This window comes from Artemia sp. Qi Xiang Cuo, chromosome 6, assembly GCF_049724085.1.
Source record: "Artemia sp. Qi Xiang Cuo chromosome 6, ASM4972408v1, whole genome shotgun sequence".
In the NCBI taxonomy this organism is placed as follows: Eukaryota; Metazoa; Arthropoda; class Branchiopoda; order Anostraca; family Artemiidae; genus Artemia; species Artemia sp. Qi Xiang Cuo.
In genome coordinates this window covers 30,102,921-30,122,950 of record NC_142799.1, presented here as the reverse complement: position 1 = coordinate 30,122,950, position 20,030 = coordinate 30,102,921, and the positions used below count along the sequence as shown (strand labels likewise).

The following is a 20,030-nucleotide window of genomic DNA, read 5'->3' as shown; positions in this document are numbered from 1 at the left end:
CCAGAAAGTCACTAACCAGTCAATAGGAGATGCCCCTAGACAACCGACTTGTAATCGACGTCATCAGAAAGCGTAAATGGAGATACTTAGGACATGCCATACGAATGGATGGCCGTGTCCTTCACTAACAACCAACTGGCACTCGTCGTAGAGGAAGGCCCAGGAAAACGCTACGACACAACTACCAGACTGACCTGCGCAGCCTTTGCTTTTTTTTTCCAACCCGAGTCGGAGGATACGTAGCTGCAGCAAACCAACAGGATGATTGGAGGCTCTTCCTCTATGCCATGGGTGCCCCTGGCGGCACAGGTGGAACCAATGTCTAAGGTAAGGTTGTAAATCGGTTTTCTATAAAAGCTAACAATATTTCAATGTGTCCAAAATTATGAAACATATTTTCATTTTCTTATAAAATTATAAATGTGTTTTAATATATATATATATATATATATATATATATATATATATATATATATATATATATATGTATATATATATATATATATATATATATATATATATATATATATATATATATATATATATATATATATATATATATATATATATATATATATATATATATATATATATATATATATATATATATATATATATATATATATATATATATATAAAGATATAAAGACGAGCAGCAAAAATGGTGCTTCAAAAGGTGAAAACCCTTTGTAATAGTCACTAGCAGACTTTGATTTCGTTTCCTCGAAAATTACTGCCTCTGTAAGTGGATTGTGTTCAGATTTTAGATTTCACTTGTCATTATATTCCTAATTTTAACGGCTAATACCGTAAGCACTTTGAAGTGCACTAAAAAAATGGACTCTTTTTTGGATGAAATCTTATTTTTCTAAAAATTAATTTATTAATAATTTAACTAGACATACAAATTCAATTATTATAGTTATAAACTTGAACAGGTCTTGCTTCACTATATGCTTGGTAATGGGGCATACCAGCGTGATATGAGCGTTGATACCTCGGTGAATATGGTCTCATTTCTATGTATGTTGGCTGGTATGTCATCTGTTTAGGATAAGACTGCACTGGAGGAGAATAACTAGGTGGTGGCTGATAAGGTGGAAGATGTGACTGATAAGGAGGAGGTTGTGGCTGATATGTTGGTGGTGGCATATAGGATAGTTGTGGCTGATAGGGATATGGAGGTGGACGAGATTGCTGTTGAGGATACATCGCTGGAGGATATGAAGGTTGTTGATGCTGACCAGTGTTCGGTGATGTAGACAGAGTTTTTGGCCGTTGTTGCCGTTGGGATTGTTTCCGGCGACTCGATCCAGGTTTTTTAGATTTACTTTTAACCCTCTTGTTAGACTTCCTGGAGTTTTCTAAGTTTGTTTTAAATAAAGATTCGTCTGGAGGATGGAAGGTTGATCCAGCTTTTATCCTCGGGTATTTACTTTTATTTTTTATTTTATTTGCTGGAACAAGAGTTTTACATTTTTCCTTTTCTTTTGGATCAACGCCAACACTCTTCAACTCTTCTGGCTCTAAGAAGCAAATTTCCTCCAATGTAAGATCAACTGTTAGATTTTTTGTCGGCGGTGGCTCTTCTGGACAACATCTTACAAAGTCATCATCACTACAAACAGGCTGAATTCCAAAATCTCTAATATCTGTATCAATTGATCCAAATTCATGATCCTTCTCATCACATTCTTCAAGACATGGACATACTTCATCGTCTTCTTCGTCTGTCGCTGGTACAATTCGACATAGTGCCAGGAAAAGTGTAATTGCTATTTGTGTCCTAAAAGAAAATAAAAATTACTATAATAAAAGTGGAAAGGAATAATGTAATGCCATAAATGGCCAAGGGTGAGGCTCATAGCTACAGCCGCTTGGTGCACGCAGTCATACTTTAGAAAGATCTGGTTAAATTTCCGAGGGGAGCTGGTCTGATTCTGGCTAGAAAATGTTCGTTTCGTGGCCAAATATTCAGGCTCGGTGTATTCTAAGGATTTTTTAAATGCATTCTTGAAGAGCTCAGACAGATCTCGGGAGAGTCCTCCTGTCCTTCCGAGTTCTTGGTGTGAAGTTTGTGCAGTGAACAATGTTTGCTGGCTAGTTTGAGCAAATGAATGAATGTGCATTATACCTCAGAGGGGAAAAGTAACATGTGTTTTCGTAATTTCACATAAACTTGACATATTCTTGTGTGAATAGTTGCTCGAACATTATGTTTTTTCTTATATTCTATCATGTTATACAAAACAATCCAACTTACTTTCTACTTATTTCTGAGATTTTTGTTTTTGATAAAAGATATACTCTGTATCGTTCTTCTCTAAAGTTATAAATGGGAACTGAACCTTAGTATCAAAAGATTTTTTGGTACAAGCTAAAACGCAAAAACAATCCAATTCAGAACAAAATTGACTGCAGATTAGCTGAAAGAAGGATAAAATATATTCCTTTCTATCTAGATTTTGAAGGCTTCATTGCTGCAATAGACCCGTATATATATTTATCATTATCAAATCAATGCCTTAATATAACCTATACTCTACATTTTCAGCTGTGGCTTCGAATCACAGAAACGAAGGGGTGTGGTGAAAATGTATTTTTTTTAATCTAGGGAGGCAATTTGTTGTTTTTTAAAATTTTATTAATGAAAATATAGCGTAAGTAGTTTTTTAATGAAAATACCAAAAATAAGGTATTTTCCAGAATTATGGGGTGGGCAAAATACCTTTGGCGTGTGCATGTGCCCCCTGTTTCCCTCAACTGACACCATTGATTTTCAGTACCTTTATGGGTTTTAATTTGCGGATAAATTGAAGTATTGCAGCAGTAGCTGAAGTGATAGAACAGTATCATATTTACTTTCATGATGACAGCAAAGTGGATCGACTTGACCATTTTGCTTTATTGTTTTCAAATTTTACCGAATAATTTTTATATTCCTTGATCTCAGGTGCGTCTTACCATTGTCAGGTTAATGGATCTTTTAAAAGTCACGCAGCATTTTTTTTTTTTTTTAATATAACGAAGAATATCTGGAATTTTTCTATCTTTTATTTTCATTTATTACAATTATGCGCATTGTGAAATATTGCTCGATTATCCACATTGACTGCGTCGCAGATAAGGGGGCACCAAAGGGAGCAAGCAGTCAACGAATTTCGAGGAAGTGGAAGCTGAAAAATAAGCTTTTTTTTCGCCAGAGAATGTCATATTATCCATAATGGTGCAACATCGCGTTTGTTCGTTTTTTATGCCTTTCTCTCCAATGGAATTGGTGTTTCTTCGAAAACACCAATTCAAACTTCAAAATTCAGGGATTTCTAGCTTATTATGGAATTATTTCAAAAGCAGGGACAAAAATTTTACATTATCGACTTTTCGCTTTATCGGGAAGCTGTTGAAGCGTAGCTGTTCAATTGTTTTCAACCAGAATCGATTGTTCTTTACTTCCGTTTTACTGTGAACTTCATTTTCCTTTTCCCGAAAGGAAAAGGAAAATCTTAACCGTTTTTCATCTATTTTTTTCTTTTTCTTATGAAATTCACGAGCAGTGACAAAAAGCGAGGAATTACGACTCACGACGAAAAACGCGAACCACAATTTGTCCGTATCAATTTTTAACGGAGAAATTGTGTTCTCATAAATATTTTGAGATGGGAGTTAAATTGTTGTTAAGGTTGTTAAAATTGAAAATTATTGTTAATTTGTTGAAAGTTAAAACAAAGTGATGAGCTCAGAAATCGTCAAAAATTAAGAACTTTTTCATCAATTATAGTTTTATAAAAAAAATTCAAGTAAAAGTAGAACGACATTAAAACTGAAAACAAGCTGAGGTTTTTCTTATATGAGGGGGGGGGGGCTCTAGCCTCTTTGGTCACCCATTTCTTACACTGAAGTTCGACCAGGGCTTTCCTGAGCATGTTTTAGAGTTAAAAAACAATATTGCCAGTTGGTAATTACATGTCTTTTATTTACTGATTGCTTTTCATAACCACGGAATTAGTAATTTTATTGTTCAAAGTAAATGCAAATTTATTACCCCTTTTCATTCTCTGTAAAAAAAAAAAAAAAATATTTTATATTGCTCCCGAGGAAAACCATTCATTCTTTGAGGATTGAGAGACAAGAGTCAAAATTTTGCTTAAAGAGCGAGGAATTCAGGGGTCAATAGTTCTTTTGTATGAAAAATAACTTATGTTGGTTTGAAGTTCTAATATTGCTCTTGACTTTCATTTAAAAAACTTTTTTTTTTAGTTCGATTTCTATTCGTTTTAACCTTCAACTCCCATCTGTTTATGAAAAAGTTTGACGCAGTTCTTTAAGAATAAGTACTAATTTGGGCTAATGTGCTTTACTCAATCAGTAAGATTGAGGCAGGCTGCTTGCCCATCAAACTCCCATTAATAGCCTTTCAAAACATTTAAACGGAATATTTTATTGTATAAAGCAAATACTTATCAAAATGCCGTTCCGTTGCTAGGCGCTGTGACAAATCTTCTTATCGCACTTCCTTTGGAGCATTCGCTCCTGCAGTCCTTGGTGAAAAAAAATCAAGCTTTAGCGGAAATAATGGAAATAAAGGGGATGGAGAAGTAGGCCGCCTCATATACAATATAGCTTATGTTCTTCTTTAAATCTAATGTTGCTCTTTGCTTTCAATCCAAAAACTTTTTTTCTTTTTTATTTATTTTTTCTACCTTATGATGTGTTGTGCTGAATGTGAGGGGATGCCAACCACCAACCCCTACTCTTTATATTAAGATTTGATCTTTCATAACAGTGGTTCGAGAAAAATGGTAACCGGTTAATGGTTCGGCTACTCAATGGTAACCGAAACTCTAGAAAACGGGTTTTTGATACCAATAGATACATCAAAAGAACAAGATTTTAATGCTGATTTCAAATATATAACTTTTACCAATTTTAGTTCTACACATAAAAGGTTACGCGCCAGAGAAAATTTGCCTGAATTTAGAAAAAAGGAGAAAAGACCCCCTAAAAGTTATAGAACCTTGATGAAAATCACACCATCATATTTGGCGTATCAGAGAACCCTACTGTAGAGGTTTCAAGCTCCTATCTACAAAAATGTAGAATTTTCCATTTTTTGCCAGAAGAAAGATCACAGATGCGTGTTTATTTGTTTTTGTTTTTTTTTCCAGGGGTGATCGTATTGACCCAGTGGTCCTAGAATATCTTAGGAGGGCTCATTGGAACGGAAATTAAAATTTATAGTGCCCTTTTTAAGTGACCAAAAAAATGGAGGGCAACTAGGCCCCCTCCCACGCTCATTTTTTTCCCAAAGTCACCTGATCAAAATTTTGAGATAGCCATATTGTTCAGCATGTTGAAAATGTGATAAATATTTCCTTTAGGATGACTTAATCCTCCGAAGTCCCCGGGGGGAGGGCTGACAGTTATGAACTTTGCCCAATATTAACATATAGCATTGGTTATTAGGAAGTAGACCGAAGTTTTCAGGGGGGATTTTTTCTGGTAGTCGGAGGGTGGGTGGGTTGGGGGTTATGTGGGAGGATCTTTCCATGAAAGAAGTTTTCATGGGGGAAGGGAAATTGTTATAAGGGGGGCGCCGGATTTCCCAGCATTATTTAAAAAAAGATCAGAAATTAAATATAAAAAAAAAACAAGTTTCCCAACTGAAAATAAGGAGTAACATCAAAACTTAAAAGGAACAGAAAATATTACGTGTATGATTGGGTTTACCCCCTAGTCAGTACCTCGCTCTTTAAGCCAAAGATTTTTTAGTACTTTCATAAGAACTATTTATTCTGAATAGCGGCCTTTGCGATTAAAAGGTCATTTTTAAAGAATTGGAACAAAATTCGAACTTAAGCTTAAAGAGTGAGGTATTGACTAGTAGGCGAGCCCCCTACTATACGCATTAAAAATATACGAATATAGTAGTTCGTTCCGTAAGTTACGTGTATTTATTACTAATAAAACGTTCGTAAATAAAATTAAACAAGTTTCGAGAAAGCCATTTAACCAAATAAAAAGTAAAATTAATATGCAAATTTTGTTTTAATTATTCAGGTACGGTTAGCCAAAATTAAAACCTGCATCAATTCAAAAATGTTCAAAAATTAAATAAAAAAAAAAAGTTTTTTTAACTGAAAGTAAGGAACAACGTTAAAACTTAAAACGAACAGAAATTATTCCGTATATAAAAGGGGCTGTCCCCTCCTCAACGCATCGCTCTTTACGCTAAAGTTTGACTTTCTCACAACTCTATTTTTTTAAATAATAAAAACTTTAGCGCAAAGAGCGAGGTGTTGAGGAGGGGACAGCCCCTTTCATATACGGAATGATTTCTGTTCGTTTTAAGTTTTAACGTCGTTCCTTACTTTCAGTTAAAAAAAAAACTTATTTTTTTATTTAATTCTTTTGAATCCCATCCAGTTCATTTGAACCACCTCTCGTGTAAAGTTAAGTGTTGGCAAAATAACGCTCTTTTCAGGGCTTAGACTTTTGTTAGTTAAAACGGAGCTAGGTTTTTGAATTTTTGTTTGAACGTGCCCTTTTTTGATAATCTAACGTTTCTGGTTTTGTATGATCATACCCCAAAACATACCCAGGATTTTTTTCGGAGGGGGTTTTATTAAAATAAAACTTCGGGGGGTGGGGGTTTACACAAAAAAACCTCAAAAACGCATAAAAATTTGTTTATATCTATTTTTATTACGTTTTTATGAGTCAGACAAATCTTTTTTTTTTTGGGGGGGGGGGGGCTCAATTTTTCTACTTTAGCTACTTTTGGCTATCTTGGAAAAGGGTTACGTTAGAAAAAAAAAACTTTCAGAGATGGGTCTACAGGCTAAAGTATTTCCTGCGAAGGCATTTTGAAGGACCTACCATCATTCCTTCTCCCTTTGAAGGGTCCTGAAATTTGTCTACGTGAAATGTCTACATCTATTGAATTTTTAACAGAACAATAGGTATTTACCATAATTTTCAGTTCTCAGTCTCTTTTTCTCTGGATTTAATTCTGAAAATACAATTCCTGTTATTTCAGTGGAATTTTAAGCCATATCACTGTTTTTTTCAAAATTTTAGGTAATGTAGTGGTATATTTTTAAAACTTTATAAATTGGGATTGAGCAAAGTTGTGAAGCTAACAATAATTTTGTTGTACTTCATTTAACCAGAAGATCTATTTTAAACGTTTTCACTTTTATAACACACAGATTTTTAAAGATCATCAAAGGTCAGGATCCTCTAGAAGGAGAAGGAGTGGAGGTAGGTACTTCAAAATATCTTCCCAGGACATACATTAGCCTGTAGATCTATCCTTGTAAGTTTCATTTTTTTTTAACCTAACCCCTTTCCAAGATAGCCAAAAGTAGCTAAAGTAGAATTTTACCCATAAACTTTGCTTTTACACTTTTGGTTTCTGTGGATAAGCGATTCTGTTGGTAAAACAAGAAAATGTAGGGAAACCAGTTTTCTATGTTTTCTCGCATCATCATGCATAGCCATTGTGGTCTTAGAAATTAATTATTGCAGAGCGTCGCTCTTCACTGGTTCTTGCTTACTAAAAACTGTTTTATCTCTTAAATGTAAGGGAGGTTGTCCCCCCCTCAATCCCTAAATTCCAAAGGTACTTGTCTATTGTATAAAACCAACTCGAGCAGTGAAGTTTGGTGACAATAAAATATGATGAAAATATAATACTTTATTAGCGAGATTGTGAAGTTCATTTGTGAATTATTAAATTGGCGGCTTCGGCGTCGGCTGACCGTCTCAAAGACAAAGAAACGTTCATTATTAAAGCGACTCTTTACCTAATTTATTTTAGTTCATTATTAACGCGATTCTTGAGGACAGTGATTAGTTTGCTTTGACTAGTGATAGAATATAGTTTCTCACCGTGGATGTTCAGGAATCATTTAACATTAATGGAAGGGCTACGACACAACTGAGCTGGAACAAGCAGGTTTAACTCATTTGAAAGTGAACCAAAAAAACAATCTTGTCGACCTAGAAACCGGCGCCTCTACCCAAAAAGAATGTGGGGTTCCGCAAAGTGAAGGAACAAACAGCACCGAAGTACATCCCGCCATCATTTACATTCATACTTAGTAGAGTACATGTGGCGGGGGGCAGTAAAGGCAGAAGGCCGAGTTCATTTTAATATGATTCTTTAGGACATTTCTGCTGCATATTTTTTTCATTGGGTTAAATAGATTTGGTTAGGTTAAAATAGGTTTGTTTAGGCTACGTGTTTAATTCATGCTGTGCTCTACCCCCTCCCCCACATGTGCAACTATATAGCCCAAATTTATCTCTAAACTATTATATTTTCATCAAAATTTTGTTTTATTTCATTAGCATTCACCAAACTTAACGTCTCGAGTGTGCTTTATATAATAGACGAGTACCAAAATCACTAGGGGTGGCATCCCTGGTCTAGTCTCTTCTCGTGAATAATGATCTGGCAGTTTTCCGCTAGTCACGAATAATGGAAATGAACTATGGAAAGCCAAGCAGTTTCGTTTTCTACGTAGTGAAAAAAGGCCTCTAATAATACTAGACACATTTGTTACCTTATAGATAATTTCATATTACTCTATCCAATCCCCTCTATAAAGAAACTGATTTTCAGTTTTCTCAGAGTCGCGTCTGTGTTTAACATCATGAATAAAAGTCACCTCAAAGTGTGTTGCAGCTTCCTGAACTGTTTTTTTTTCTTGTGCCCTAGTTCTTTGACAGCTGATTAGATATCTGACAGTAGCCAGATTATAAACGAGATATCTGCAACTTGTTCCTGGTACATTTAAATAAACGAAATTTTTCGTGGTAATACTTCGTCTGTTATGGACGCTCACTTCTGCATCCTATTAAAGGGAGATGATAAGTACAAAGAACCCGATGCAGTCCGTATAAATGCCCAATTCCTTTGACTGAGGGCAGGGGCGGCTTTTTTAGGGGAAGGGGGGGAATAAGTTGATCCAATAAACTTGCATTAGGAGCAAGCTTAATTAACGCAAACTTGCGCTAATTATGTAAATTACACTACTTTAGGGGGTGCGCCCCCTGGATCTGCCACTGACTGAGGGGGGAGTATTTGTCCCCAGATTTCTAACAATACTTTTTTGTATTTTCATTGAAAGATGGCTTCTTTGTCTTTTCGTTAGAAAACACAAACCCCCCTTAGGTTTTGAAAATACATTTTTGTGAATTGACGCCACTGCCTCCACACGATAAAACCCCGTTTGTGTAATATGAACATACCGTTTAATGATTTCCATTGATTCTTCGAATTCAGACACACGATCAAACACCATATGTATTATTTAGAATGAAAAAGGTGCGTTTCATAACACCATTTATCAGGTTGAAAGGGGTTTGAAAGAAAGAGAAATTTCAACCGATAGCTCTGAATTTCTTCTAGAGGGGAAGGTTCTTTGGATAGACATGGTTCTTGGCCATTATTTTGTATATGAAAAGGCACTGATTTTATTTAATTTTATTTAAAAACTGATTTTATTTAAAATATTATTTTTGTTCATTACAGAAGGCACGATATGTGGCAATTTCCTTTAAAATGAGCCAACAGCTCTCTATGATGTTCCGGTGCCGGAGTAACATATATTACAACAGAAACATTTTACTACAGGCCAACAAAAGTCGCTTTTTTCGGCCATTTACGACCATTTATAAATTTGGCAAACTTTATAAAACTCAAAACGAGCAGAAATTAACATGAGTAGGGCTCAAAACCTATATGTTTTCCCAAGGCCAGAACATAACTTGCACTTTACTGCAAAAATATAAATGTCTTTACTTTAATAACTTTAATAAATCATATTATAACATTTTGATTCCTAAATATCAGTATACCTATGTTAAACTTACAATGCACATTCATTTGTATTTTTTTCAGTAAGTGTAAATTATGTTCTGACCTTGGGAAGGCATAAGGGTTTTAAGCCCTGCTCATGTCAATTTCTGCTCGCTTTGAGTTTGACTCGCTTTTTTATTGTTATTTTTGTTCTTTTTGGGTTTCATTTACTTATCGATGCTGATTTGTGGTAGTTTCACGCTTGGTAGATTATTTTATTTTATTTTGGCTCATTTTTGGTTTAATGGAGTTCTTTACTTTTCTTTGAAAAACTTATTTTGTGGGAGAAATTGTTTTAACTAATTTATGTTCGTTTTATATTGACATAGTCTTTTCAGGGAAAAATAAAATAATAGTTTAAATCTTTTCGTTTTCTTTAAGAATTCATAGTTGGGCCTGCTATTTGTATGTCGGAGAAAAATTTTCAGCAATTTTTAACAACATACAAGTGGTAAGTAAATTGTTTTGTAAGGTTCTCGAATTTAGGCTAAGAGATTGGTTAGATAAGGAGGAAATACTTAGCCCGATACAAGCGGGATTCAGATTGACATTCAGCACTGTTGACCATATTTTTACTTTGGATGTATTGAGAAGGAAATATGCTGGAGGAAAAAAATGGTCGGCTATTCGTAGCATTTTTAGACCTGAAAAGTGCTTTCGATTCGGTAAATAGGAGGTTGTTAATTGAAAGTCTGTTAGAAATAGGCCTGCCGTCTTGTTTTGTAGCAATAATAGCAGATATGTATCGGAGGGTGAAATTTTTTGTGAAGGTTATGGAAAATTTTTCTAGGCTGGTCACATCTCACGTGGCAGTGAAACAAGGATGTACATTATCTTCTAACCTATTTTCCTTATTTGCTAATGATTTAAATAGGTTTATGAAAAATAATGGAGCCCCTTATGTATCTTTGGATTGGTTTAGGCTATCATGCATGTTATTCCCGGATGATATAGCTCTAGTGGCGGATAGCAGAGATAACCTTCAGAAGCAATTAGATATAATAAAAAATTATTTAGAAAAGAAGGAGTTAGAGTTGAACGCTAAGAAATCAGTAGTATTAGTATTTAGGAGTTAAGAAGATGTTGATTTAGAGGTTCATTTTAATTTTCGAGGAAAGGTTTTAGAGGTTAAAGATGAATTTGTTTATTTGGGTGTTAAGTTTAGTGCTTTAAGGGGGATGTCCAGGCATGTAGAAGATTTAATTTAAGGGGTAATAGGCTAATAAGTATGCTTTTGAGAAGTAATTTAAACCAGCTAGCTGATATGAGGATCCAGAAAAGAGTTTTCCAGACCAAAGTAGCTTCAAGTCTACATTGGGGCTCTGAGGTTTGGGGTTTTGCTAAAGCAGCTAAGCTAAAAGTAGTTCAGCTAAGATATTTTAAGAGAATTCTAAGCTTGAAGGATTCATTTAGTTCAGTGGTACTGAAAGGAGATTTGGGGCTTTTTTCTTTAAGGAGTGTTAGACTGGTTAGAATGGTAAAATTCTGGGAGAAGATAATTAGGCTAGCTGGAGTTCGGCTTCTTAAGGCAGCTTATTTGGAGAGCTTGAAGGACGGTAGACGTGATTCATGGTCAAATCAGGTCAAGAAAATTCTGGACCTCTGTGGACTTTTGGAGATGTGGAATGAAGGAAAAGGCCCTATGGATGAAACCGTGTCAGTATGGAAGGAAGTTTAGCGAACCCTAAACGACCAAAAAATCCAAAAGTGACAAGCACATAAGGACCAATCTATGCCTTTGAGGTTTTACTCCCAAGCCAAAGACTGTTGGGGGGGGGAGGTTTATTTTAAATTTTGATTGAATAAAGAGGATTTGAAGAATTTGTTGTTGGTAAGAGGGGATAGTTTGGATTTAGGTGAGAGAAGGAAATTTTTGGGAAAGTTTAGGCTGGCTGCCGGCCCTTGTTTTTGCCCATTGTGTGGATTGGTGAATGAAAACTTATTTCATTTTGTATCCGAGTGTGAAGAGTTGTCTGAGTTGCAGAATGAATGTTTCGGACGAATGTTTGGGAGCAAATGCTGGTTAATAGAGCGGATGGCTGAGAGGAACGCATGTGCTATTAAACAGTGATGTAAGTTTCTTCGTTTAGGGATTAAATATAGGGAATCATGTTTGAGGGGATAGCCTGATACTATATTTATGATTTGAATTTTATTATATGTTTTTTGTTGGTTAAAAGTCGAACCTTAGCGTGTTTCTTTTTTTGTCGTTTTGTTGTTCTTTTTCTTTTTTCCTTTTTTGATTTTTAATATCTAAAGTTGTATTTTGTTACTGAGTGTTGGTTTATAGATCAGTTATCATTCGTCGTTCAAAGCGAAAGGACCTGTGTGTGATTTGTATTACATTATCTAAAACCTGTTACCTACAAAAGCGCAGTGACCTATTGAATGAAATTGGATATGATTTGTTGGACATAATTAATGAATAATGAACTAGATATTGAATGAAATTGGAAACAACAATTTTGTTGGATATTTGGACGGATGAACCGATCATAAGGTGATTCATAAGCTCACGTTGACCTACCTATTCAAAATTAAGTGTAGTTTTTTGTCTATTTGATAATACATTTCAATGGTTCAGTTCGAAAAGGATGCTGTTGTTCTAGCAAAATACAGAAGTTATCCACCATGGCCCTGCCGAGTGTTGGACATAATTAAGGCCAAGAACAATAAAATATCTTACGTTGTATTTTGTTACGGAAGCCATGAAATCGTGACAACAACAGCCTCACAGCTTTCGAACTTTGTTAGCATTTCAAAGGAGGCTAAAAAGAAAAATGAATTAGGCGTTGCGAACGCTTTTGCGGAATTAGCTGATTTTCCTCATAAGCATCTTGAGATTACTGGTTCGAGTTTACCAAATACATCGGGGAATTCAGTAAACTCTGTTTTATCGGAATTGGACAAACTAAAATCATTTATCCGTATTTATTTTTAAAAATATTTTGGAAAAAATTTTATATTTAAAATTTGGGGGTTTTTGTTTACATATAGGTTTTCACATATACACGACTCTATACTAGTTCAGTATTCGGCTAAGTTTGATGAGATTGAAAACAAACTGCGGGCTCTTCAAAACGCAAACCTAGCCCTGGAAAATAGGGTTGAACAGCTTGAAGCACGTCTTGATGATATAGAGCAGGAAAAACGACTGAATCAGCTCGTATTTCAAGGTGTTGACCACAGTGGGGGTCTTCCCATCTCTAAGTGTGTATTGAAAGTGATTACAGATAAAATGCAAATTTCTCATTTTTCTTCGACCGCAATAGTTTCTGTATTTAAATTTCGAGCAAATTATACTGATTCGGACACCATTGTAAATGCAAAAAAGCGTCCTTTGCCTGTGTTGGTTACGTTCAAATCTGCTGAAATTGCAAGAAAAGTGTTTGCATGTAAGTCAAAGCTTGCTCGGTCGGGAATTTTTGTCACCGAGTACCTAACATCAAAAAAGAAACAGATTCTTGATTTGGCTAAGAGTAAGCTTGGAAACAGAAATGTTTGGTCGAATAACGGGACGATTTTTGGAAAAAACTCAATGGGAGAGATCCGTAAAATTCGAGCTATGGCTTAAGTGGTTCGTCTGCCGAATCTGACCATATAATTTTGTGTTGTGTAAATTGTTTTTTTTAATTACTTTTTTGCTTGTTTTCCCTTTTTTATTTTTTTGGCAAATTTTCCGTTCCTTTTTTTTTTTTTTCCCTTATTCTTTATGCCTATCAGTATGTTTTTTTTTTGTCGTAAAGGTAATCAACCTCTTCAATGAGTGCGAATATATATTATTACCCTTTTAATTAATTTGAAAAAAAACGGTTTATTCTTGGAAGCCAAGCTCGTGACACACTTGCGGGGGATGATGAATGCATAGATAATTTTTCGTCGAATTGTCGCCCTAGTAATTATGTGAATCCGAATAATCTTTATGAGTATTCAAATCCTGCAAGTGCAGAAAGAGCGATCGTTTTCTGGAATTGTCAAGGTCTAAGAACGGCATATTCTTCTTTATGTGAGATTTTAAGTTCGCTAGATAAGAAACCGTGCATTGTAGGCCTTTGTGAGACATTTGTTTCTAGCAAGTCACTGCCATGGGATTTTTCTTTCCCAGGATATATTTGCGAGAGAAGAGAACGGACAGCCATGGAGCGGGGCGGTCTAGGCCTTTTGATTAGTGAAGGTACCCAATATTGGGTTAGGGATGACCTTTCCCTGTGGCTTGAAGGTAGGATCGAAACACTTCATTGAAATAAAAAATGAAGGGGAAAGGAACTTGATTTTGGGATTAATTTACAAAAATCCGTCATGTGATATTAGTTTTTTTCTTGATGAATTTGAACCATTGTTAGATAAAATTAATGATGAAAATAAAAACAAATTTATGATGGGAGATTTTAATATAGATTTACTAAAAAGAGCGAATAGCTTAGATTTTGTTAATATGATGGTGTCACATGATAGTTTTCCTCTTGTGACTATTCCAACTTGGATTTCGTATCTCTCGGCATCTTTAATTGATAATTTTTTCGTTAATGGTGGATTGCTTGAAAGATCCCAAGCAGATGTGGTCGTGTCTGACGGCTCGGATCACATTCTTTTAATAAGTAAAATAAATCAAAATCAGTCAAAGGAAAATAAACTAAAAGATAGGACTTCGTTTTACCGTGAAATGGATAATAAAAACCTAAATAGTTTTGCACATATGATGGATGAAACAAATTTCTCGCGTGTAATAAATAAAAAGTGTCCAAATACTGCATATGACCTATTCAGTGAGATAGTGACGAGTATAATGAATGAAACATGTCCCTTGCGAAGAATAAACCATAATAGAAATTTTCCTAATAAACCATGGATAACAAAAGCTATTTTAGTTTCAATAAAGCAGAAAAACAAACTTTACGTGAATTATTTAAAGGATAATTCAGATGATAGTTTTATAAAATTCAAAAGATTTCGGAATATTTTAAATTCAGTAAAACGGAATGCTCAGAAACTTTATTTCCAAAATGAATTTCATGAAAATCAAGGGGATATGAAAAATACATGGAAAACAATAAATAAACTTTTGGGTAAATTTCAGAGTAAGGAGGAGGGGAGAGTCATGGAGACAACAGGAGGTCGTCTTACTGATTCTCAAGACATATCTGAATTTCTGTGTGGTTATTTTGCAAATGAAGGAAAAAGACTGTGCGATCAAGCGCGGGCTAAACTACACACATCTGCGAGTTTTGGATCTGTCATTAAAAGACAGCCTGTAAGTCAGAATGCCTTTGAGTTTGCAAGGTATTCGGAACGGGAAGTGGCACGATTCTTGGGTACGATGAAGTCAAGCTCTAGCGGGATGGACGAGTTTTCCCTGAAACTCATAAAGGCCGCAAAAACGAGTGTCTTACCTGTGTTGACGTACCTCATCAACCTTTCTTTAGATCTTGGAGTCTTCCCGGAAGCACTAAAGATTGCAAGAGTTATTCCTCTTCATAAAGGAGAGAAAAAAGATGACCCATCGAATCGAAGACCTATATCTATTCTCCCATTTTTCTCTAAGTTATATGAGAAAGTGGTACATGCCCAGTTAAGTTATTATATTGAAAAGAATAAAATTCTAATGGAAAATCAATTTGGGTTCAGAAAAGGGCTATCTACGGATATAGAAGTTCTGAAATTGGTTGATTGGATTAGTGATGCATTTGAAGCTGGTCTCATACCCGCAGCTGTGTTTTTGGATGTGAAAAAAGCGTTTGATACGGTCGACCCCTCAGAGCTTATTCAAGCTCTAGACTTGACTGGGGTGAAGGGTTCAATTCTGGAGTGGTTTTCATAGTTTATACACAATAAGTATCCGATAGTTAAGAATGAGTCATTTTTATCTTCAAAAAAGAAAATGTAGTGTTTGGTCACACAAGGGTCAATATTGGGACCTCGACTTTTAATTATTTTCACTGATCGAGTGAAACAGTACCTGTCAGAGGCTGGTGTCATCCTGTTTGCAGATGACACTTTGCTCTTTCTGGCAGCGCCTTCACTTGATGTTTTATATAATAAAATTCATAATGCAGTTTCTGAATTGCTAATTTTTTCTCAGAAAAATATATTAACCCTAAAATTTTCTAAAACCTTTTTCATGATATTTTCTAGACTTTCGTCTAGTGCTGGAAATGACCATATCACGGTTCAAGAAAATGTGATAAAGAGAGTAGCGACAACGAAGTATTTGGGGTTTTTAATTGATGAAAACCTGTCGTGGAAAAACCATTCAAGTGCAATAGCTGAAAAATTAAGCAGAGGCCTTGGGGTGATGCAAAGAATTAAAAATCTAGTCCCAAAAAAGATCCGGAAAATGATTTATTTTTCTATATTTTACCCATATATTAGCTACGGATGCTCTATATGGGCAAGTAATTTTGTTACATGTTTCAAAAGAGTACAAAAACTTCAGAATAGAGCTGTAAAATTATTATCTGAATTTGATGATTCTGATGAGGTTCCTGCTTATGAGCATTTTAAAAAGAATAAGTTAATGGATGTATCCCAAATTCGAGATTACCATGTCGCGATTTTCTCGTATAAATATTTGAATCAGCTGCTCACCCCTGCTTTTGAAAATATTTTTAATTTTAATAGAGACCTTCATGATCATAATACAAGAAAAGCTGATGACTTAACTCATGAGTTTAGGAGCACCACTCGCGCATCTTTTGTGATTCACCATTATGGTCCACTTGTTTGGAATATATTGCCCGAGTGTGTGAAAAATGCGCCTAGTCTTCCGACTTTCAGGTCAGGGGGAAAGAAGTTTCTTTTATCTCGTGAGTGAATTTGGTGTTAAGCCCACTCCAGGTTGTCATTCTATTTAAGGTACTTCCCCGATTTAGTTTGCTTTTTTTTCTTTTTTCTTTTTTTTCTATCTACTTCTTGTCTTTTCCTCTTTCTCTCTTTTTTCCTTTATTCCTTCATCCGATAATTTTCTTGTGTGTTGAGTAGCAAGGTATAAATGTTATTTTAATTATCTGAGAGTGATAACCGCGCTTGCCCTTTCAAGCTTATTGTCTTTCTTGGCAGGCGAAAGGCGAATAGTGTTTGTTTTCTTTTTTTATAAATGTATATCTCATATATCTCATATCTCATAGATTGTATTATGTGTTGCTATGGCCCGCAGGCTTTTTGCAATACATCTTATCTTATCTTACACCCTTTTAACAATCTGGACACAAATATTAGGGTTTAATTTAGTTCCATACCCAGGGTTGCCACCAGTGTCACCTTTGACACTATTTTTTTTTAAATGGCCCTTTTTGGGACACCTGCCACTATTAGGACACTTTTTAGCAAAAGTGGCAGTTTTTGCTAAGTAGCACTATTTTACAGAAAAAGAATTTTTTCAGACAAAAAACCGGAAGGAAAACTGTCAATGTAGATATGCATCGATATCCTTTTTCTGTCAGTTAAGATTCTTATCTTAACTCCGCATGCGGCAATTATTGGATACAAGAATCTTTCTGTGCGGTGAAAAATGTAAACGTGTTTGTATCTATCTGTGTGTGCAAAATTTTTATATTGTTATCACTGATAAGCGAAGATCACCCAGTGATCTTCGGTACGAAATACTTGGCAATGAAGAGGACAGAGACAGACATTTAACTGCAATGTGGTGGAGAAGCCTTCAATTATTTTCAGTTGTTTAGTTCAACTATTTTGTGTTGTTGCAACAATTTGTAAGCTCATAGACGATAAGTCAGTCAAGTAGTTTGCAATTCTTGAGTGGGTCCGAATTCAATTTTTATGTTTTATTAGTTGAGGGTTGACTACAATTCAAAGAAGAAAAGAGCAAGAAGAGTGTATTTTTGCCCCAATATGATGACGACCCATGCATGCCCCTAGACCAGATTTCTGAACGCGAATAAACCAGTACGAATCGGATTTTGGAACGTAAGGACCATGTCGGCCCTTTCAAAAACTGAACAAGTTCTACAGGAGTACAAAAACTTTCGGCTAGATATCCTCACAGTGGCCGAAGCACGATAAAAAGGCTGTGGAAAAAAAAAACTCAACACAATAAACAGCAACATGACTTAAATAGTTCTATACAGCGGGAAAACGGACAGAAATGCAGCCGGAATCGCAGCTATATTAAACCCAGATGCAACAAAGTCTCTCTGCTCGTTGAAACCAATTAACGAGAGAATCCTGTATGCACGATTTGCATCTAAACATGCAAAGCTGTCGCTAGTCATATGCTATGCACCAACAAATGATGCCGATGAAACCTCGAAAGACGGTTTTTATGAAACCCTCCAGTCCGTCCTAGACTCCATCCCTCTCCATGACGTCGCTTGCTTGGCAGGCGACCTAAATGCGAAAGTTGGTCAGGACAGATCATACTGCCCCGAGGTGTTGGGACATCACGGGCTTGGAACTATCAACGAAAATGGTGCAAGGCTAGTCAGCTTTGCCATGTCGAATGACCTGTTGATAGGAGGTACATTATGCGAGCACAAAGATATACATAAGTATACATGGACATCCCCAGACAAAACTGTCAAAAACCAGATTGACCACTTTCCAATCCGACGACGGAGGAGAACTAGTCTGAAAGACGTGAGGAGTTACAGAAGTGCGGACGTTGGGTCGGATCATGAACTTCTTGTAGCGACACTCAAGTTGAAACTCCGCTCCAACAGATCTCGACAACCAACAAAACTACCAAGCAATTTTGACGTAGAGAATATCAGAGACAAGAATGTTAGGGGACAATTTAACATCAAACACTCGAACAGATTCGAGGCACTTGCTGATGTACCACAAGATGTGGAAGAAGCTTGGACGACTATACAACAGAACTACGCAGAAACTGCTGAAGAAGTTCTTGGCTTTAAAAAGTCAATAAAAGAACAGAGGATATCCCAGAAGACATGGGACTTGATCGAAGACCGCAAGAAAATAAAACAGGGCACGCTCAGAAATGATCCCTCTGCTGATGTCATGAAAGACATAGCTTATAAAGAAGCGGACAGAGAAGTGAAGAAAATTGCTAGGTCAGACAAACGAAAGCACCTCAATGAGAAAGCAAGAATGGCAGAAGAAGCAGCCCGACGTGGTGACACGAGAGCTGTGTACCGCCTAACGAAAGAAATCGTTGGGAAGACCAACGTACAAGAAGGACCAGTAAAAGGGGAAAACGGAAGACTGCTAACCAATCCAGATGACCGAAAAAATAGATGGGCGGATTACTTCGAAAACCTTCTCAATCGCCCGTCCCCTTCTGTTCCACCAGATATTCCGGGCAGCCCATTTTTGGATCTTCTCATTAATGAAAACGAGCCAACGGCGGACGAGATCCTTTCAGCCTCGAAAAAGCTGAAGAATGGAAAATCTCCGGGTAATGACCGTATATCTGGAGAAATGGTCAAGTCATCGATTCGCAGGTCCCTTTCAGTGTGGCTAGTCTTCTTTTCCCTCCTCTGGCAAAAAGAAAAAGTCCTAAAGGACTGGAGAGCAGGAACCATTATCAAACTGTTCAAAAAGGAGACGCGACAGTCTGTGGCAATTACAGAGGCATCAACCTCCTCTCGATACCCGGAAAACTCTTCTGCATAATCATCCTGACAAGACTTCAAGCTGCCTTAGACCCGCATTTACGGGAGGAGCAACATGGTTTCCGACCAAAAAGATCTTGCGCCGATCTGATATTCACACTGCGGGCCATGCTTGAAGAATCAAATGAATGGAGACAACGTCTATATCTATTGTTCGTCGATTTTGAAAAAGCGTTCGACTCAATAGACAGCCCAATACTATGGAGGATCCTGATCTTCTACGGTATTCCTGAAAAGCTGGTTCGCCTTATCATACAATGTATGAAGACACGGAATGCTGCGTGAGAACCTCCGAAGGAAATACAAGCTATTTCAAAGTGATGACAGGTTTCAAACAAGGATGTGTATTGTCTCCATTTCTCTTTATTCTCATAATGGACTACATATTCAGGCAAATTGATGGATACGGGATCAAAATTGCAGGCACACTAGTCCAAGATCTCAACTTTTCAGACGATGTTGAATTGATGGAGAAAGACAAAAGCAAACTTCAAGACTTTTTATGCAAGTTAGCCGAAAGAGCGGAACAGTTTGGGTTACATATCAACACCCCAAAAACCAAAGCGATGTCAACC

The 20,030-nt window shown here is 36.1% G+C and overlaps 2 protein-coding genes across 2 annotated transcripts; one reads left to right on the top strand and one right to left on the bottom strand.

The window, feature by feature from the left end:
- Positions 1 to 901: 901 nt before the first annotated feature.
- Positions 902 to 8,621, bottom strand: LOC148951104 (uncharacterized). The gene is made up of 2 exons (XM_089090142.1): positions 8,568 to 8,621; positions 902 to 1,786 (listed from the first exon to the last, which is right to left on the bottom strand). Exons 1-2 carry the CDS (start codon positions 8,582 to 8,584, stop codon positions 910 to 912), a joined length of 894 nt encoding a protein of 297 aa, XP_088946268.1. The 5' UTR covers positions 8,585 to 8,621; the 3' UTR covers positions 902 to 909.
- Positions 8,622 to 11,339: 2,718 nt separating this feature from the next.
- LOC148951103 (uncharacterized) lies at positions 11,340 to 19,456 on the top strand. Its single transcript, XM_089091000.1, has 3 exons — positions 11,340 to 11,427; positions 12,892 to 13,075; positions 17,950 to 19,456. The coding sequence occupies exons 1-3, from the start codon at positions 11,340 to 11,342 to the stop codon at positions 19,454 to 19,456; spliced, it is 1,779 nt and encodes a 592-aa protein (XP_088947126.1).
- Positions 19,457 to 20,030: the final 574 nt, after the last annotated feature.